The 23062-nt window shown below is 28.5% G+C and overlaps 1 protein-coding gene across 1 annotated transcript; it reads left to right on the top strand.

Moving 5' to 3' along the window:
- The first annotated feature begins 150 nt into the window (after positions 1-150).
- LOC147801990 (uncharacterized) lies at positions 151-17345 on the top strand. Its single transcript, XM_087154546.1, has 7 exons — positions 151-180; positions 1078-1121; positions 2038-2107; positions 6562-6635; positions 9066-9106; positions 9628-9773; positions 16428-17345. The coding sequence occupies exons 1-7, from the start codon at positions 151-153 to the stop codon at positions 17196-17198; spliced, it is 1176 nt and encodes a 391-aa protein (XP_087010672.1). The 3' UTR covers positions 17199-17345.
- The last annotated feature ends 5717 nt before the right edge of the window (positions 17346-23062 follow it).

Raw genomic sequence — 23062 nt, 5'->3', positions numbered from 1 at the left:
ATTTAAAATAATATTGCGAACTTTAGAACTATCCGTAAAAACTGTAACCATTTATGAGTTTAAAAATTGTATGACTATTTTATAAAAGGTGCAATAGGAATAAAATTTGATTTGATTGTTTTTTTTCTTCCTTTTACAGAAGAAATTGTTATGGCAAGTGTCGGTGAAAAACGTGGAAGGGTAAGTTTTGGTACAATTTTATCTTTGTCATAATATTAAATTCCATGTTTTCTTTTCCTTCTAAAAACAGAATTTTTCTCAATATTCAAATCGTTTATCTTCAGATTTTAATTGCTTTTAATGATTTTTAAAATAACGCAGAAAGATTGAAACAGTAAAGGTGTCTGTTAGAAAAAAAATAGTCTTTTTTCTTAATACAATTTGTAAAGAACCTAATGAATGTTGTGAAATTATGGATTAAATTAAATCCGTGTGCAAAATTTAAAAGTCTCGTGCAAAATATCGCTTAAGAAACGTCCAAATAACGCAGAATAAACAAAAGTAAAATAAGGGGACCGAACTCCTCAACTTTTGAGACCCTATTTTTCCAGAACTCTCTTTCCGTGTTTTGATAATTTATCCAAAAAGTAGTCTGTTTAATTGTATCGGAATCCTTAACACAAATAACACAATAAATTAATAAAAATAAATAAACAAACATTCATTGGCATATTTGAGGTCAATCCTTTAAACCACTAGGTTCGGTTTTTTATTTGTTGAAAATACGATTAAGTTGTTCATAATAAAATATTTTTTTAAAACTTTTTTGCATGGATTACTGATTTCTTGCATATTAATGCAAGAATTTAGTAATTAGCGAAAAGTACTTCATTTTGAATTTATGAGGTTGTCATGAACAACTTGCATCCCTGAAAGAACTCTCCATTTCCATGATTTTTGGGTCTTTTTTGAAAAAAATCTTAAATCAAACAAATTTCAACCAGTTGACATACCCTAATATATGAGGCTCTAAGTTTGATAGATAATCTGTTTGACTATAAAACGTTTTTTTTATTTTTTATAACTCTAAAAATTTATTTTTCGTGCTTATGTTAATTTATTACTTTCTACTAACAGGATGAAGAAGGGGAGGAAAGTTCTGGTGGAAGCGGCGGATCCAAGTAAGTAAACTTTTTCTCGACTTAATTCACTGTCTCGACACTAAATGTATTTCTTCATTACATGCACCAATGCACAAAAATTATTGCTCTTTAATTTCAAATGAAAAACTTTTCTACGAAGGTGAATTGCGGCATAAAATCTTTATTTTTTCTGCAATTTTTTTGATGGATCTAATATCATAGTTTAAATGGTCCTTAATTCGCCTTTCTGCTTTGGATATATTTGGGTTTTCGCTAGTCATAGTTTATAAAGTGGTCGAAAGTTTGGGCTTCTTAATGTTCCAACGTATTTCCCCATATTTTCAAACTTTTTGAAGTAAATCAAAGCAGTTGTGCACACAATAATTAACTTCATTTTTCCAAAGATAATCCCATGTAATAAATTCTTCTTCTTATTTTTTTTTTTACATAATGGTTGAAAGATTTTTGAGCTTTGAGGCATAAAAGTTTTTGCACTGTTTTAAACTGTGTAATGTAAATTTAAAAATAATCAAATAGTATTTTTGCGAAATGAACATTTAAAAACTTTATTTTTCATATTTCATGACTTAGAAACTATTCGACCCATTGTGTTTAAAATTCATCATTTAAAATCGCAGTATTTACAATGATTTTTATCAATTTAATATTCCTAAATTCCTTAATATATCATTTTAATACCTTCCCTCATTTAGTTTTTAAATTGATTTTATACCAAATAGTATAAAGAGTCTAAGATGTTTAGATAATTTAACAGGCTTAGTCTTTACCAGCAATGTCTATGCATATAATGCATGCATGAGTACAAATAACTACACAATGTTTATTTTATTGAAAACTAAAAACTGAAATTATGTGTGTTTTGTAAAATCATGGGTATTGACACGAGCTATTCTACTGATATACGATTCTTATGTTAGTATTTTTATTGTTTCAGTGTCCGCCCCGTGGGCAAGGCCATTCGTGTACTCCATTCTTCTAGCGAGGAAGAAACGCCCTCCCAAACGGTGAGTTCATTTTTCTATATCAATTTTTCTATATCAATTTTTTCTATATCAATCTATTATTTTCTGTTCTGCAAACAAAGTTCTTTTTTTTTATTTACGTATTTGCAATCCCTCGAACAGTAGTAACTAACTGATTTTAAGTCATTTTTATTGTTTTTTTATTCCTATAACCAAAAAACATAATTTATATTTAATAACTATTCAGATTTTGATTATTTTTTAAAGCGTTTCAATAATTAAACTATAAAATGTTTAATGTATCAGTTCTTTCATAGTTCATTATTTAATTAACAAACTTATTAATTAAACTAAGTAAACTAATATTAATTATTAAAAAAATGCAAGTATCGCAAAGCTGTGAAAAGTATGTCATTTTTTATTTAATAGAAAGTTTTGCTGTAACTAACTCTTGGGTACTTGTAATATTTATTTAGATTTTTTTGTTTAAAAAGACATTAGATGTTTTTTATGAGTTCAAAAGAATGCATAGCCTAAATTCCTTAATGATATTTGATGAAAATTTTAATTAAGTAAATTTAATATTATTAAGTAAAATAATTATACTTATTAAGTAAAATAATTATACTTATTAAGTAAAATAATTATACTTATTAAGTAAAATAATTATAAGTAAAATAATTATACTTAAAAAATATTTAAAAAAAATATTTCTTTTTAAATTATTATAATTCCCATTTTTACTTAATAAGATCATACTTGGCTATAATTTTCATTACCAAAGCCTAGCTGGTCATAAAACAACCCCGAAATGCTTTAGGATTGTTTCATAATTCAAGTCCGCCCATTGGATATTCGTGCGCCTAGCTTTTTATGTTTGCTCTTTTTAAAGAAGTTCTTAAAATAGGGACATAAACTCATGCTTTTGGTTTATTATTAATTAATTCAATTGACTTATATTTTGTAATTATATTTATGCATATTGATTCCTTGCAAAAAAAATAATTCTTATTAACTATTATAAGTCAATAGCTTAAAAAAAATTAACACATTTTTACATAAAAATTCTTCGCATTTATTAAGAGGTTAATTATTTTTGATTTTTGTTTCTTTTCCATTCTATTGAGCTTACAACATAACATAAGATACAATGCCTCATTTTCTTAAGTAGCAATATCAGATGCTTTATAAGAGCAAAATTGTACTTTTCGTAATAAAAAAAATTTTGAACGAAACTTTCGTTCAAAATTTTCGTAAAATCAGTACGAGGGTTATACTTGGATAGTTTTCGTAGTTGAGATATTTTTAGAGATATGTTTATTTTAAAACACTTTATTCATCATATTATCTATTATTTATTATTATTACATTCACTCTCTGCATCATAAAGATAATTAATTATCTTAATTAGAAGTTCCTTCAGGTCCCAGATTATCCAGGATGCAATTTTATTTTTTTTTAAATCAATAATCTAGGATAGATTAAACCAAAGGATGACTAGGCTTGAGGCCTCTCAATTTATGGGTCCTTAAAGTACTTAAAATCGTGAAAATTAAGGCACAACGTTAAAAATATTTTTCAACCTTTAATATTTTTAAATTTAATAAATGTATGAAAGAATAAAGTGCTAATAATCATAAGTTAATTTTTTTTTTACATTTTTCTGCGCCTAATTTTTTAAACGATTATTGTATATAATTTTCTTGCAAATCCGAAACGAAAACTTATTTATCGGAAGTTTACATTTTTGCTCAAATTTTTATAAATAAGCTCTGTGCATACTTTAAAAGTGTTCAAAAATATAGAATACACCTAATTGCTTTATAAATGGCATTATATTTTTTTCACTTCTTTTTCTGTGTAATATTCTTAACAATTTAATTATCAACTTCAATTATTAAATTATATTTAATTTTAGTAATAAAAATGTAGCTTTAAATAAACCAAAAGCTTATCATAAAATAAAAAAGGAAGCACACACAGAGTTTGAAAAGTGAGTCCCAAATTATAGTTATTTCTATTACTCGGTCCTTTAAATGCAATCAAGTTAGACATAAAGACAACAAATTGGGATTAAATCTTGGAAAAATTACAATATGTAACTACTCCCGATTCGCACCGAGCACAGAGCTGACGAAAAAGATCATCAGTGGTTGACGAATCACGGGCTAGAGTCCCCTTGCACTAAGACAAACCGTGAGACGCTTCCGTGGTCTTCTTCTTCTTATCCTTTGCTTTCGCATTAGGTTCAAAATTACGATGCTGCGGAGTTGAACATAGGTAGCCGTAAACTCAAAATTGGGTTGGCTGTTCAACTACGGTAATAAAATGAAATAAAACATGAAACTACAATTCAAAAAAAATGTGTAGTTCTTATTTCTCACATTCACCAGTTTTGTTTCGATTACAACTCAGGTAAATATTCTTTTACAAAAAAAGGTTTGAGGGATGAAAGAAGACTTTTAATTATCCTTTATGAAGATCAAGTGGGAAGAATGATCTCTACTCATTTTTTTTACAAAAATAACGCTTGGAACGCCATCTGTTACATTTCAAGGATTGAAAAGTTTTATCAAATCTATAACGTGGAAAATCGGCTCTCTCCGAGAGTTATTACTCCGATAATTGCCGTGCTAAGGTTTGGCTCATCTTTTACTTTCCTCATCAACTTTCATGTATTCAACTCAGTAACAAATTTTGTGTGTTGTCTTAGAAAATTACGCATTTCAAAATTATGTAACAAATCACAATTCAAAATTTTTTCGACTATTATTTAAAATAATAAAAATAATAAATATTTACTAAACTTAATTTTTTAGATAAATGAGCTTCATGTGCAAAGATTTCTCAATTCATTTAAAAAGTTTTCGAGATAAACATAAAATTAACAATAAGGGGTCAAAACTTTGGATCGGTCTCCTGACCAAACTATGGGAAATATATTTCTCAGATTGCCTATATTTTGGGAGTCAGAAATACAAATTCATCGAAAGAAAGACATGTTTATTTAGAGGAATTTTGTTTCTGTGTCGGATTTTCGTAATTTTAAATATTGTCTACGCTTATTAATTAGCATGTTAGAGGTTCCTTCTTCGACCCATTAAGAATGAGTCCCAGAGCGTGAAAATCCAATCAATAGATCAAAAATTATTCTGAGTTGTTAGTTTTTTTTTTTTTTGGAAAAATTTTATCGAAATTTAGGGTTCTAGGAAGTTTTATACAATTGGAAGAAGAGGCATTAACTTATCTCCATATTAGAAATTTAATATAACTATACTCTAGCGGCGTAAATGACAAGAGAGAAATAGTACGTTGCTAAGCAACCAAGCTTTGAGGATAAAAAAGAATGAAATGAAAATTGAAGCCATTCTTCGTTTTTGTGTTAGCTCCGGTCAGAAAGGCTCTTTTTTAAAAAATTGTTAAAATGAAAATATCTGGAAGTTTCTTGGCAATAGTTTTGTTTTTAGTTGCCCAAAGCCAAAGATTGATTTCGTTTATATTTTCTTTAAAAATAAAATTTGAATCGATTTATAAATTATTTATAATTTTACTGATTTTATTCTGTATAGGCACAAAAGCTTTTTATGAGACATTTTTATTTAAGTTGTTTTTAACTTCTTTAAACATGAAGATTTTATACAAAAACCAAATTTTTCGATATTTCTTTTATTTCTTTATACGGCAATATTTCTTTTTTTTACAATTGAAGGAATTAGTGAATGTCACGTGACATTTTAAAAAGATTGAAAAATTTATGTTTAAGAATATTGTAAAATTCATTTTTTAAAAATCATTTCATTCTATTGAATACATGATTTACGTAGCTTTCTTTACATAAAGATAATTTGCAAATAGCATCTTGATGTTTTTATGCATTCTGAAACGGATCTTCATAAAATGTCGCTCAACATGTTCAATAGTTACAATCATTAAATATTGTTAATATGGTTTCTTTGCTTAATTCCTTTATTAACTATTCAAAACTTATTTAACGATTCTTACCGTCATTACATACATATATATCTGATACGATAGCCTCTATTTAAACAGAATTCGTGAGGTAACTTAAGAAACTGTAATAGTGGTAGCAAAACTAAGAAGATAAATTTATTTTATTACGGTTATATTCTCCACAGTATTAAATAATCAATTTGAATATATAACTTCACAGACTGGTAACAAAATCTTAAGTTTTGAAATTTTAAATTAAAAATAACTTCTTTATTTCAATATAGGTGCCACAGTTTTTTAAATTTTTTAAGGACCGAATGAACCTTATTGAAATAGTAATATACAAACATTTACTTTTTTCAATATAATATTCTGATCAAAATAATGATTTATAATTTATAATTTATGGTAAAAATTTCACTTCCGGGAAAAGCAAATCAGGGCGAAATGTATTTTCACGTTCCATGGATAGATGGTGTGAAACTAATAGAGTTTACAAGAGAATCTGCATTCATATGAACAAAATGAGATTCCCCGTTATCAAGTTGAGCACATCAGCTCAGCTTGATACTCGGGAATGGTTAGGGAAGTTAGAATTTGGTTTAGAATGGCTGGAGTGGTTAGAATTTTAACATTATCGAGATTAAATTTATTCGAATTTGTGGCAATTGATTTATCGTATTTCTTGTGAATGGACTTATCTAATGTGTTCCTTTACTCTAAATGACTCCTTTAGACCTAGTTAGAGCGCGCTAAACATTTGCTTCAAACGTTACCATTCTCAGAGCTCGGTGGAAAATAATGACTGTCCTCATGAATGTTCAAAACATGTCGACTTTTATTTATATTTTTTTACGATAATGCAATTTCTCACTTTATTTTTGGGGATTATTCATTTATGTCCCCCTGAAATATTTTATGTGATATTAAAATTAGTTTTAGGTAAGATAATGGCTATGGCTCATTTGGAACCTCCTAAAAACATATGTAATTTATCAAACTTTCTGAAAAATTCTAAGCAATACCTTTTTATTTGTTAATTTTTTTAAAAAATATTTTTATTTTGTTTCAATTATTTATTCATTTATTTATTTTTTTACTGCTTCTCTGAAAAACATTTTTTAGGATGTTAAACAATTCCGCCTACAAGTAAAATTTAAAAAGTCTAATGAATTAATGGAATGATCCCTCTCCCCTGGAATCTAAGTTAAGTAGTTACAAATCAATTATTTCGAACAAGTTATCGTCTTCCTGCTAATTCGAAGTTTTTGGAAAATATATATTTTTATTCATCGATTCTTAAATCTATCGTACAAATGTTTTAGTGCATGCTTAAGGACATATTTCAGTAGAATTTATATTTTACCCTTTATTTTATTTTTTTGCTTAAACAACTCAAGTTATATTAAATGTATGAATAGTAAGGTAAACCAGGCTATTTTTCCTTGTTTTTCCTGCAGCTCTCAACAAAATAATAAAATAAGTTTAATTTCCAATAATTTAATAAATTTAATTGTTTCTAACTGTTTCAAGCAATTAAATGTAAGGTTCCAACAGATTTCAATTATGGGGTTAATTAAATCATTGTCACGTTTCAATTGAGCCTAAAAAAAACGTTAACATGTTTATCTTTTTACGGTGAAATAAAAAAACAATTTCTATTTTTAATACATCTTTTTAATATTCTTAATATATCATATTGTATCATTAAGGAAATTCTAAAGTTGGAAAAAGAATAATTTTTTGAGATGATGATTCTAAAAATAGCATGGTTTTGGAATCTTTTAATATTTTCTTATTTTTTGTATTTTCTGTTTAACAAAATAAGACAAATCGAGCATTTTTCAGATATGAAAATATTTTTTTGAATTTTGCTTAAATTGAGAAATAATAGAAGCAACTTTTTAGACAAATTTATTGAACATTTGAAAAGTGCAACTATCTTAAAGTTAGTGAGCGAGAATAAGTTTAAACTACAAAATATAATTGTATGTCCATAATTTTTTGTTTATTTAAAAAACAAAACGAAAAATAAATGCTGTGCATACACAAGCATTTATTTTTCGTTTTACTTATTACTCGAATTATTACTTAACTAACAACATAAACAATAAAAAAGTCAATCTATTAATCTTCATTTTTCAAAAAAGTAGTATGCATGGTAAATAGTCAGCTGTTTTAAATAGAATAAATTTGATCAGCGGAATATTTTTTAACTTTTTAACAAGATTTAATTCTCGGCTAGATGACAATAATTTTAAGTTTTCTTTCAATAAAAATTTGACAATAACTTGAAAAGGAATTTTACTTAAAAGGAGAATTAGTAATTAAAGTACTAAAACAATTGATTAGTATATGAATGGAAAATTAGCGTAGCGTAGAAAATTATGAGAAATGTTAAAATTTAATTCAAAATTTTTTCATTTCCAATTAAATTATATTATAAAAAATAAAAAACAATTATTATAAATTATTTTTGTATGAAAATATCTTTGTGTAAACTGGTTTTATGCAATTTTTTAATTGTTTAATTAGATTTAAGAACTTAAAATACAGCAAAAGAAATTAACATTAAGGTGTCCGAACCTTGGATTGCCCTCTTCACCAAAATAAGGGGAACATAATTCCCAGACAACCCCCTATACTTTGAAGATCCAAATATGTAAAAAAAAAAAAATTTTTATTTAGAGAAAGTACGTTTTGTTCCCAATGTTCGTCACTTAATTAATAGTTAGCACTGCAGGATATTAAAGGACACCCCTAGGAACCAATAAGTTCGTAAAAATTTGATCATTAGAACAAAAGCTATACAGGGCGATATCTTTTTTTTTTTTTTTTGCTTACATTACATCAACCGTCCTTAATCATCATGTACATTTATAATTCCTATTTAATTAACTAATTCTAACAAAAATAATTTTATAACTTGTTGCAACAACTGAATAAAATGTACTTAAGAGTTTAATTTTCTTTTTCCCTTTTTAGTAGTAAAAAAATAAACCATTAAAGGATTTGCATAATTATCTAATAAATTTAAATTATATTTCAGGAGAGGCGCGTCAAACGCTTTAAGAAGAATGTTGTGTACAAGTAAGTAATCATCTGATTTATTATTAATATTATGTCTGATTTATTATCAATTATTATTAATATTATATCTGATTTATTATTAATATAATATCTGATTTATTATTAATATAATATCTGATTTATTATTAATTTAATATCTGATTTATTATTAATGTTGGAAACATTGAAACTCTTAAAAATCTTTTTAGCAAACATTAACTTTTATGTTTTTAATGCCGATTCGCATGGTATATTCCAAAATTATTATAAACTTCAAAGTTTATATTTTCTGAGCATTTTTATATTTTAATTTCAAGTTTTAATTTAATATATTTTAATTGAACTTAGAAGTAACCTTCCTATTGGAAGATTTTGAAAATTTCGTATAAATAGAGACTCTGCATGCTATAACCTTAAAATTTTCACAATTACTGAGGGTTCGTTTAATTTTACCAAGCTCATAATCCAGCATCGTTAAGCATGAATTTTTCTTATGTTATTAATAATTGAATTGTCACAATCCTGACCATGTATTTTAACAGAATGTAATTTTTTTTTCAGAGGTCAGCCCCCCAGTTCAGAATCCTCTTCGGATTCCAATGTTGATGTGCAGTTGCTGGCTGCACAAACAGCAACAATTGACCGCGCCTGTGTCCAGCGCATCACAGCGGAGCGGAGACCACAAGCAGTAAGTTTTTTTAGAACTTTATCTCTAGGACAATGGACAATTACAGTCAATTTTTTTAAAAATTTTAATGCATTCAGAATATCTCAATACTCCCAGAAAACAGTTTATTACTCTCCTAAGAAGGCTATTTATATAGTTATTTTAAATCAAAAAACGCTTACTTTCGCTCTCACTTGAAACTGGGAGTCACGTGATTATTCACGAACTGACGTCACACGTGTCCATCTGCCGTTCACTTACAATCGCTTTGCTGTAAGAGCCAATGCGTTCTTGCTTTCGTTTGAATTTTCGTAATTAAATCCAACTATGTCAGATGGTCAAAAACTATGCGTATAAAAAATTGCTCCCTAATATCACTTAATAAAAATGGGGGTTTAATACAGGCCCGGACTGGGATCTAAAATCAGCCCGCGGAATTTACAGATATTGGCCCTCTACTTCACATAAACACCGCGTGCGCGAAGTGTACGCGGCTCCTAATGTATCACTTTTAGGCATTTTTTACTTATAAATTCTCATGAACGTAAGTTCATTTATCGAAGTAAGAAAGTAGACAAAAATTGCTTAATAATCCTTCATAGAATATATTTCAGTTTAAAATATATGGTTCTTATGAGGAAACATAGATTAATAAAATCAAAAAGAAGGTGAAAGATGAAGAGTAAATAAAAATATTTATTATACTACACATGCATGAATGCTTTATATAAATTTTTTTTTAAAAATAGATTTAATGCTTCTTCGAAAGTCATTAAATTAAAATTTAATTTAATGACTTTTGAAGAAGCTCACTATTTTTTTCCAATTTATTTATTATGTCGTCGCTATCTAATGGCATTAATCGATCTTTTTCTATTGCCATTACCATGAGAGCATTCAAATTATCCGAAGAAAAAGTACTCCTCATTTGATTTTTAATTACTTTAAATGGGGAGAATGATCTTTTACAAGCCACCTGACTTATTGACAATGTTAGTAAAAATTTTGATGCTAGACCAATTAAATTATAAGAATTGGTCAATAAATTGAATCTCTGTAATATCTTGTAGCAACAAATAACACAATTTTTGCACGCACTGCGTGTCTCACATTTTAGACTTACTTCTTCTGTTTCCAAAGTAAAGTCGTTATCATCTTCATTTGAATGATCTTCTCTGATTATTTTATAATCTTCTAAGTCTGAATTTTTCAGTTTTTCCCAATGTGAAGCTAAATTTCTTAGTTCAATCCGCAAATTTTCACCTATAGCTGCTTCGTCAAATTTTAGCAAGAGTTTGCTTAACTCATTTAGTTCGCCAGATTGAAGCTTGTTAAAACGTATTTCAGGGAAATGTTTCGGAACTAGATTGGACCATTTTCCATTTTCGGGAAACCGGCGTTCCATTGACGCTACAACTGTACTGAAAATAATGTTATGGACGTTTATCTTAAATACAGTGGTTTCCTCATCAAAAACTGTTTCATTCGACGCTGTCTCACCCGGCATCAATTTTCTTTTCTTCAATCTTTTTTGTGGAAACTTCAGTTTCTTCAAATTCCTTATTTGCGCGAATAATAAAATCATGTGTAACTTTTTGTACACCTTCAAAATCTCTCACTATTTTTTTTTTAGTTCTGAACACGTTTGTGATACCATTCCAAAAGCTTTTAAGATTTCTAAACCGGAGGTTTGCAAATATTGGGAGAGCGGTGTAGTTAATTAAAATATTCTTGAGAATATTTTGGCGGTGATTACTGTTTCATATTTGCAAAATGATTCTAAAAATGATTCTAAAAATGATTCTTTGCAAGGATATCTGGCTTGAAATTTAAATTTTGTTGTATAGTTTCTAAACTTGTAATCAATGTGACATATAACGGCTTTATAGTTGAATCTCAGTTTGAAAATGAACCAAAAATTTTCTTTAATGCAGAATCTTTGGACCACCAACGTGTTTCTTCAATAGTTGCAAGACTTTTTTTATTTCCGTGATTGTTACTTTGTTCCTAGATGTTCATACGTTGGTAGGATTAACAGAAAAATACTGCGACGCAATTTAGTAAACTGAGAAACGATGCACTTTCAATTAGTGCCTTCGTGGTATCTCCTAAAACTAAATTTAAGACATGTGCATAACACCAAACATGAATTTGACCAGGGGACTCTTTTGAAAGCCATGAAGAAAATCCTTTATATTCACCTTGCATATTTGCAGCCCCGTCAGTTGAATTACCGATGCACTTTGTTATATCTGTATTACAAGACTTTAAAACTTAATCCACTAAAGAAAACCTATTCTGTCCTGTTGAAGATTTACACTCTACAACAGCGAGAAGTCTTTCATATACATGATCGTCTTTCACATATCGTACTATAATTGAGCATTGATCTTTGCATGAAATATCCTGTGTTGTATCTGCTTGTAAAGAAAACAAACCAGCTGCTTGTACTTCCATATTAATATTCCGTGTTATAAGTTGTCCTATTAATTGAATAATTTTATTAATGGTGAATTTGGACAGAAACGTTAACAAAGACCCTCCGTTTTTACTCTTTTGTGACTCGTGAAGGTCTTTACTGCTCTCAATACAATCTTTCAAATGGGCTTTTAAAGTAATATCATATTTGCTAAGATGAACAACAAATTCCAAAAAGTTTCCATGATCAACGGACATGTCTTCCAGAGTATAGGCAGGCAGCTTCTAGCTTATCGCCTCTGTAACTTAAGCCTCATTTCCCAATAAATTTAATAATATCTGTTATTCGTTGCAAGATTTCGCTTCTTTTCCGTACTTGTGCTCAATGTAAAGACATTTGATTGCAGAATAGCAAATTATCAAGATTTTCTTTATCTCTTAAAAAATATGCTTCAGCACAATTATGGTGTGAAACACTTCGCTCATGTTCATCGACTATGTCATGAACATGCCTTCTATCTTCCATGCCTCGTAAAAACGGAAATGAACCAACCCAAGGTGAAGCAAACACTAAACATACTGAACAAAACAAAGCATTTTGTTTGTCGCTATATGTCAACCATTTCCTATAAGAATCATCTTTCCGATACATTGCCTTTTTTAACACAGGGTCACTGACGTCTTGTTTCGGATGATACTTAAAAAATAAATCGAGTTGATTCTTTTCAGTATGTACAAAATAATTAAACGAGGGAATTAAATTGCTGTCTTGCTCAGTTTGTAGTTCGATTATAGCAAGATCAGAGGCGTTACTCTTAATGTGCTTTTGGTCAATTTCTGATCATCCACCTGTTGCTCAATTTCTGATTTATGATCATTTTCCTGTTGTTCAATTTCTGATCATTTTCCTGTTGTTCTTGATCTCGATATGAACTATATTAGCAACTTCTTCAGCTGCCGCCACTGTTTCCTCCACTGCATCATTTGATGTAGAGGAGTGCGATTGCGGACATGCAAAGATCAGTTTAACACATTTTTGGACTTCTAAAAGATTCTGCTTCTCCAATCTTTCTGCGCCTCCTTTTACTTTGCGCTTCTTGTTTTTATCCATTACTCGGTCACCAAACTCAAGACCAAAGTGAACTTTGATTTAAAAGCCGCTCCTCAGAGTGTTGATCAAATTTGACGCCTTCTTTTGTTATGTAGGAACTGAAATCCAAAAGGCTAAAAAAGTTACATAAATTCTTAAGATCATTTCGGTAAGAATGTTTGATAAAGATATTTAGAAAATTTAAAATGTCCGCAACTCAGGAATTCACATTCCCAACTTTATTTTGATTTAGACTAGAGATCCCTATTTAAATACTTGTGATGTTCATGTCCCTCTCAACGTCGCAGGAAAATTTTAAAGAAAGTACAATTTAAGAATATGATTTTTATGTATTTTAATACAGAATTCTAACAAAATTGAAAAGACTTTTATATTTCTCTTGTATAAAATAACAGACATTTATCTTTAGCAGTTTACAAGATTAAGAGCCCATTAAGAATAGCTGTTTCATAAAAATTCCTTAATTTTCCAATCAAAATATGAAAAAATATTGTATAAATAAATACAATATGTATTAGTCAATTTGCTATGCAAACAAATATCAACTTTATTACTATTTTTACTAGAAGACAATGAAGTGTTTAGTATATTCAAATATTATTCAAATAGGTATGCTATTGAATTATGAGGTTAAACCAGTTTTTACTTTTAATGTTTTAGTAGGGTACAAATTCGACAATAGGCCCCCATAACCCCTTCGTCATTATAGAGCCCCTTTAAAAGTCCTTAGACCTATTGGGGATCGATACCGATCCTGTAGGAAACCCCTGGAACTTAATACCTATATAATATAGGAATAAAAATTAAAAATAGGTACTTACCAAATGGAATTTAAGAAACACACAAAAGCAAATAATACATTATATCAAAAGTCTAGTGAAGAGTCACACACTGTAGAAAATTCTACTGGATAAAATAAAAGTTCACGTTTGTGCAGCACAAAAAATAATAAAGAGAATCTTACACAGCACTAAAGACTCACAGTCGGGTATTTATTTATTCGATTTTATCATGTGTCAACAACGACATCTAACAGTATCTCCAGGAACTAATTTAATATTAAGTTATAAAATACAGTGTGATTCAGACCATGCGTGCCACCCATTTTTTTCGAGAATGGAGCGAATAATCGATTTGAAATAAGAAATCTAATAACTAAATCGACCCCAAGGAATTCAATAGTGACATTGTTAATTCCCGCAAGTAGCCGGAAGTACCGGAATTCGAACACAACTTTGATTTTTTAAATAGAAATCTAAATCTTATTCGGCATTATTGGAGAGAGTTTTTGAAAAGTAATAACTTTTACTTAAAATATTTTTTAATATCTCTTACTATTTTCCAAGATAATAGATAAGGAAAAATACATATTAAATAGATTTTGACATATTCACTAAAAAAATTCTTTTTTCGTCATAATGTCTAATACCTTCATTAAAACACATTTGTGCTTTACTTCCCATGTTTTATAAAAATTGAAGCGATTTTGATAATTCAAGTTAATTATTTTTGTTTAAAAATTAAGAATTGAAGTATATAATCCGAATTTTTTCATATCTATTATCTTGAGAACAGTAAGAGATATAAAAAAAAATTTCAAGTAAAAGTTACTTTTTTTCAAAAACCCTCTCCAATGATGCCAAATAAGATATAGGTTTCCAATTAAAAAATCAAAATTGTGTTCAAATTCCGGTACTTCCGGGAATTAACAATATCACTATTGAATTCCAATTTGTCGATTTAGTTATTAGATTTTTTATTTCAAATCGATTATTTGCTCCATTCTCGAAAAAATGGGTGGCACGCATGGTCTGAATCACACTGTATATTAAAACAATATTATTACTACATATATCATGTATATGTTATTTAATATTATTATTATTTGCGCAATATTATTTGAAATTCATGCAATGTATAAATTTTTTCTTCACTCTGCTGGCTCGGCCCAACCTGCCCACAGGGTATTTGCCCGATCTGCCGATTGGCCAGTCCGGGCCTGGTTTAATATAACGTATTTTTATAATGTTAAATTTCAATGGTACCCACTGAAACATTGTTAATAGTTTACGAAATTTTCCAGCTCTGAATATTTAAGATTTTTTAGTTCAATAAAAAAAGTGTGTGCTATTGCTTATTAAATAATGCGTTATAAATACAAAATTACCTCGTTTTTTTTATTTAACCATATTAATCTTAATTTTATGTAGAATAATAAGTAGTTTTAGATTTTAAAATGTAGGAAAGCTTAAGTTATTGATAATTTTTATTTATTTATTCTAGCGTGAATTCAAAGCATGTAATTGTCTTCAGCCTTTTAAAAAAACTTGTGATCCCAGCAAAACTTTCAATTCATTCTTTCAACAACAAAAAATTTGAAGTTAAAAGAAAAAAAATTATTAACTAGATTTTATTAACTTTATTTTAATTGCCTTAATCTATGCTGTAAGAGTATTTGAAATCAAGCATATGCATTTACTTAGTTCTTTATTACAGAAACAGAAATTAAATTTTACAAATGCATATAAGAATAATTTTTCGCCATACCAAAGTTCCTATTTACTCAAAGAATAAAAATATTGAGAAAAAATTTCAACACATCAACAAAATTATCAACATTTTAATTATTTTAATTATAATAAAGAATGTGATATATATAGAATGTAAGATAATATAGATGTAAAGAGCTGCATAATCATTTCTTCAGATATTTTAGTGATAAATAACAACGTTTGAAATTTTAAAACCTTTCTTTCATTTTGCACACACTCTCAAAACCGTAAATTTAATTCACAAAATTTTTACTTATAATTTACAACATTACTTACAAATTTAAATTTTCATACGATATACGTTATACGTGATATCAAAACTAAAAGAGCGTTGAAATAGCCTTAGCGGATGGAGACGACACGTTTCCATTCGGCACATGTGACGTCATAACCAATCAGGGATCGTTTTTGATTGCATCCCTCATGGAGGCCTTCTGGGGCAATTTAAATGTTTAATAACTAAATAAATTAACATTTGCCGGAAAAAAAATCAGATTTTCGGTTTTAGGAGAGAATTTCCAATAAGTTAGGTATGAAAATAAAATAAAAATATGATATGCTGTAATTGTTATTTATGATTGGTTTCTTTTTCAGGCGGCATTCTACGCCTCATTGGCTGGCCCCTCGGGAGCTGGCTCTTCTGGAGCTGGCCCTTCAGGGGGCCCGGTACACATGAGGGATATTTCGTCGCAGAGAAGCTCCGTCACTCCCGCTCATGGCGGTGGACAAAGGTCATCCCTCTTGCGGACGCCGCAGAGGTTGTCTCTGCCTCTTGCAGACAGGGGGAATCTTTGTGATGTCTGCAGAGTGGACCTTTCCGTCATACGGGAGCTTGATGAGAGTCTTTCTCCTGGACGACATGCATCTCTCGATGACCTGCGCGAGAGGCTAAACACCTCTCGTCGTAACGAGGCAGCTGCCCTTGAACGAGCTGAAAGGGCAGAGCGGGAAGTTGAGTATTTGAGAAACCAGCTGGCTCTGGGTGTGGGAGGAGTCGGGGTTGACGATGGTGCGGTAAGTGATGGACCTGGTGGGAGAAGTGGTCAAGATGAAGTGAGGCAGGTGAGCGAGCCAGATTCAGTTCGTGGCTCAAATCCCAGCCCTTCGTCTTCTCCATCTTCACCTGCCAGCAGTTCATCTTCTGCACCTGTCCCTCGAACTCCAACACCACCTCCCCGCAGACGTCCTAGGAATCCTAGGAGTACCCAGCTTGCCATGCTGTTATCCGATTTCTCGTACTCGGCCCCGCCGTCTCAAGGTCAGTTGGACGATGCACGTCCGGTGTCTGCCAGACTGCGACGTCCAGATCCCTCTGTGGTTTACCGTGAGCCAAGGCTGCGCCCACTCCGCCGCCGGAACAGGTGAGTCTTTTTTTTTCCATTTTAAAAACTCCAAATAGTAAAATTAAACTTTTTTTAATGAGGGTGCTGAATCATAAATTACTTACATTTTAATTACTTAAATTAACTATTTTTTTTTTCATTTTCATTTTTACCTTTGTCAAAATTCTAAGCAAACTTTTTTTTTTAATCAAATGAACATTTTTAAATTGTTTAGTAAAAAACCTGACTGATTTAAAATGCAATATAAGTTTTTTAGGAAATATTCTTGTTTACTAGGTATTTGATTTCTCGCTTATACAAAAAATATTCTTAGAAATCAAAATTTAATTTTTTGAGTGATTAAAATGTAAGTAAATTTATGTAAATTATTTTTCTCACATTTAATTCAAAATTAATATTATGATTAACTTATAAATTTAACGATTCTTTATTGTGTCAATCAGGAGGAAACCATCAGACAGTATGATAAGAAGCTTAATTTTTACATGCAGTTTAGTCAGTGGTAGTAATAAAAAATTTTTGCATTTAAATTTTTACATTTTTTAGCTTAAGAATTACTATGAAAAAATGTTTGATTAAAAAAAAATTTAAAGTTTATTGATTTTCTTTTAAAAGACCTAGATTCAGCACCTTCAATAGTGAACTTTTTAGGCATTTATTGGTTTCCGTTTTTTTTAAGAAAAGGAAATATTAGAAACAGTTTTATAAGTTTTTTCTATAATTGTCTCCATTTAGTATTTAGCATCAGATATATGAGCAGCGAATTTATTTGCATTAAACAAAAGTGTTTTAAAGAATCCTTACAAATGCCCTCAAAAGAAATTGAATTATTGAAATTATTGACCATTTTCAGATGTCACGTAATTTATTTCACTCACACAAGATCCCTATTTAGCTTTTTTGAAGTATGTTGAACAGTCTTACTTTCCTTCATGGAATTTTGTACTACGAAGCATTGTTTTATATTTATTATGTTCTCGTTTGTTTACCTTGTTTTATGTTAATTTATCTTTTTAAAGTATTCATCTCGTGAACATTTTAAGAAAAAATATAACGTAAAAAATAAGTTAATATCAGATTTTTCTGAATTAGAAATCTAATATTTTAAAACAGAAAACGACTAAATACACAAGTGTAGAATCAGTAAATGTAAATTTTTTTTGTCCAAAACTAAAATCAAGATTTAAAAAAAATTGATTTAGACAGTTGTTCACTACTACTTTTATTTATTTCACTTTTGGTACTTTATGTAAAAAAAAGAAGAAAAAAAACATGTTTCCAACATTGTTTATTCTCACAAAGAAAATTTCATGAAATAATGAATTTTGGAAAAATGTGGTCTCCAGATGGAAACGAAGCTTTGCACGAAGTTTTTGTTTTATTCCAGTTCCTTACAACTATGTAAAAAAGCAAAGAAAAACTTATGAAAATGAAAAAAAAATTTTTGGCTCATTAAATATAAAACCTAATTTTTACAAGCTCTTGCTAAAGAGAGAGGGGAAAAATAAGTTGATAACGTAACACATTCAAAATGGCTGGTATTGAACATACGCTTAAAATAATAGATTCAGATTATTATTAAAAACGAGGGGCTTAATAAAACAGGATGCATTAACTGAATGAAATCTCTTGATCAAATATTGGCATTCACTATTTCTATATAAATTTTTTTGTCAACATTTACCGATTTTTAATTGCAATAAATTTTTTTATTCTAAATTCGCTTTTACAAATTACATGCTTTTTCTGGATAATACTTATTCTCACGGATTTAAAAAGAACTTCATAAATGAAAAATTTTTTTATTACTTTTGATATCCATTTAATATTTTTAAATGTATTTCAGCCAGTCAAATTGTTTTTAAACAATCTTGTTTTAAGGAGATAAAGGGCAAGGAAATGTTATTTTAATTTTTTTTTTTAAAAATAATTCTAAGAAAGAATAGATTTTTGAATTTAACATTATTTTTCAGTTGCGTCAATCTTTTAAAATGGTAACAGAAACTATGTAAAGGTTAAGTACCGTTATACTTTACAGTTAGATAAATATTCTAAAATATATTTTCCTTATTACCAGATGTTGAATTGTAATGAAAAACTGATTCAAGGACAACCATAAAACTTTAAATGCTATTTTATATATTTCAATATAATATATTTAATTAAATTGAAATATATTTCAGTACACTTAATATTACTTTCAGAAGCAGTCATGTAAATTAACACATTCATTTAGCTTGTTAAAAAAATGCATAGCATTAAAAAGAAAAATGCTCTGAGTGAAACAAAAAAAAAGTTTCACTCAACAAAAAAGAAAAGAAAAAAATTAACTAAATTATTTTTGTCATAATATAATTTTCTCCTTTTTTTAAAAAAGAAAAAAAATATTTGGAGGACTCTAGTCCTTTAAATAATGTAACTCTTTTTCAGTTTTGTTACAAAAATTGTTAGACGTAATAAAACGTCTGTATTGATGAATGTGATAATTTCTTCCGTAGACTCTAGAATTTTTTTTAAATTTTCTCTTTCTATAATTTTAATTTTTCTTCAGAATATTTTTAAATAGTTTGCATTTAGCTTCAGAAAGAAAATTTTTCTAAACATTGCACAATTTTGCAACAAAAATTATTTACTTATTTCATTATTTTTTTTTAATACATGACTTGCAAACAATGTCATTTTAATAAATGGCTTTTGACTGCTGTATAATGTACATATGTTATATGAGAACAAAATGTTAATTGTTAATTGTGTTTATTGAGCTATCAAGTTTTTAAAATATTGTATTTGCCATAGCCTTTTTTGCTATCTCTAAGAATGGCTTCTCTAACTTAATTTCAATAATTTTGTCTTATTTTGTTAATATTTATTGTTCGATAGAAAAATTAAAAGTTTCCATTTTTATCTAAATGTTCACTGGAGGAGGTCAGAAGATAACAGGAATTGAATTTGGTTCGAGATCAGGTAATGTTGGTGGTTCGCCTGGATCTCTTTCATAACTTATATATGAACATTTCATATAAGCTGCCCAGTTGATTGATGAACTGTTGATTGATTGATAAATATCAATTTATCCTTGTCATTTGGTCTTTGAAAGAAACATTTTAGGCGAAGTTTGTGGCCCTGGAAAGGAAAGTAGCGTATGGCAAAATTTTTTTAACAGTTATCTCTACAAAACTTTTAAAGAGCCCTGCATCGCTCAAATCATTAAAGCATGCCATATGAGATGGCTTGGAAACCTGAAAAGATTAGATGACTCCAACCTTGCAAAGAGGCTAAGGAGGCACCAGGAAAAGAGCCAGCCAGGAGGTGGCTGAGTTACAAAGAAAAACACACTTGGTGTGCTAGCTGACAGAAACTAGACAGAACTGGCAGAAATAGTGTTAACTGACAGAAACTGTGTTGACTGACAGAAACTGTGTTAACTGACAGAAACAGTGGTCTCAGATGGAAAGTGATGACGGAGCTGACCAGGATGGCCCTGGTCTCTTCTGGGCTGTAGTGGTGATGAAGAAAAATTGATCGATTCTTCAATTACCATGAGATTGCACAGGTTCATTCCTGTAAAATAAAGCATGAGACATTACCATCGAGTGAATTACGATTCATGATGTAAAAAACAGGAAGATAAGACTTGCCAAGGTGGAAGATAAGACCTGCCAGGTTATGGCTGAGTTTTAAAGAAAAACCCACATGGTGTGCTAGCTCACAGAAACTAGACAGAAACAGTGTTAACTGACAGAAACAGTGGTCTCAGATGGAGAGTGATGACGGAGCTAACCAGGACGGCCCTGGTTTCTTCTAGGCTGCAGTGCCGATGAAGAAAAATTGATCGATTCTTCAATTACCATGAGATTGCACAGGTTCATTCCTGTAAAATAAAGCATGAGACATTGCCATGGAGTGAATTACGATTCATGATGTAAAAAACAGGAAGATAAAACTTGCCAAGGATCTTATTAATGTGAGCCTCCTCTGCCTAATAAAAACAGCAGCAAATGAATGGTGAACTGAACCATTACTTTTTAAGAATACTTTTTTCTCATGACAAATCTGTGGCTGTTAGCTTTTTTTTTTACTTTAACGATTCCTCCTCATCTCAATTCTGGATAGATTTGATTGAACTATTAATGATAGCTAAAATTTTATAGTACTCTTAAAATCTACTCAATATTACATTTTGTGTGATGCATTTTTTATTGAAATCACTGTGTATAGAATTACCAGTTTGCAAAAAAAAGAATTATGAAAAAAAAAAGAAAAAAAAAAGATTGAATGAAATAAAATAAATTGAAAAAAAAAAGAGAAAAAAAAGAAAAACTTAAAAAAAATTATATATATATATATATATATATATATATATATTAAAAAAAATAATATATATACTTAAAAAAAAATGCAAAAAAAAAAAAACAATTCAAAAAAAAAAAAAAAAAAATTCAAAAAAAAAAAAAAAAAAAATGCAAACTGGATATAATTGTTTTTCTTTTCAAATTATGTTACAATTAATTTTATATTGTCTTACCTTCAAGCTTCTAACTATATAGTTTGAAGCTTCGAATTGTCTAAGCTTCTAATTGTTTGCAAATAACTTCAAATGTATATTCTTGTTCTCATAAAAAAATGTGATGTTTGCAAGTCATTGAGAGTTTCAGAATTTTTTTTAACTCTCAATTCATTAATAATGCATTAATTTAAGTTGAATTAACGGTTTGCAAATTGCAGAACAACAGTTTTAAAGATTTTTTTTCATGAAGATTCATAAATTTATTTCATTGAATCATAAATATTAAATTTCCTTTTTCCTTTCTCTATAAAAAAAATTTTTTTCTTCATTTTTTTTTAAATCAATTAATTTTACTCAAATATGTATTATATAAGAAAAAATACTCTTAGAAAATAATCAAAGTAGGAATAAGCAACATGTTACTTTATTTTTCATCACCATTAAAATATAAATTTTTAATTTCTGTAAACATTTAATTTCTAATAAAAAAAATTATGAATTATAATATATATTTTGAATTTCAATTTCAAATATTGCTTATATAGACTGGATAAAACTGAATATTAACCCTTAACTGTCCAAAAATATTTCAAGCTTACTCTTCTCCACCAATTGTGGAGATAAAAATTTTATTGTTAAAATTTGTTTTTAATTATTATTGTAAAGATAAATTGTAATATTAATTATGCAAATTCTTATACTTATAAAAATATTTAAAAGTAATAAGGAGTTGTAAAGATTTTGAAGTAATTTTTACCACCAAATTAGTATCTTTGTCCCAGTTGCCATTCCACTTAGAGAGCTGTCCGTTAAGGGTTAATTGGTTTCACATCTAAAATTTAATTATTTAATTCTTTATTATTTTGTAAATTTTGTTATCTAATTTTAAAATATTAATTGCAATTATTTATAATTTTTTTACAGAATTATGAGTTTCAGGTTTATCATTTTAAATCATTAATACTTGTACTGAAATATATTTCGTAAAAAGAATATTATAAAACATGAAATCAAGACATTTGAATACTAAAAAAATTTCTGCGAATATTATATGGTCTATGAATAAAAAAATGCATAAGAATTATTAGAATCTTTGAATCAGTTTAATTTTTCAACATTTGTTGTTAGTTAATCAGATAGAATATTTTTAGTTAGCTGGTGAAAATGCAGCTGAATGGTTAGTAAAAGTAAATACTAGTTAAACTGTTAGGAAAGTTTCAACTTTCATAGTTGAGTTTTTTCTTAAAAATTATAAGTGCTTAACCTTTTAATAGTGGACGTTATCTTTCTTTTTTTCAAAAGTTTTAAGGTTCGAAAGACAATTTATCATTTTAACTTATTAGTGAGATTCAGCAACTAAATTATGTTAAATTTTAGTA

This window comes from Parasteatoda tepidariorum, chromosome 11 (genome assembly GCF_982258835.1).
Source record: "Parasteatoda tepidariorum strain Cologne lab strain chromosome 11, Ptep-v5.0, whole genome shotgun sequence".
Classification (NCBI taxonomy): domain Eukaryota; kingdom Metazoa; phylum Arthropoda; class Arachnida; order Araneae; family Theridiidae; genus Parasteatoda; species Parasteatoda tepidariorum.
The sequence above is the reverse complement of the archived record's forward strand: the minus strand, read 5'-3'. Positions and strand labels throughout refer to the sequence as shown.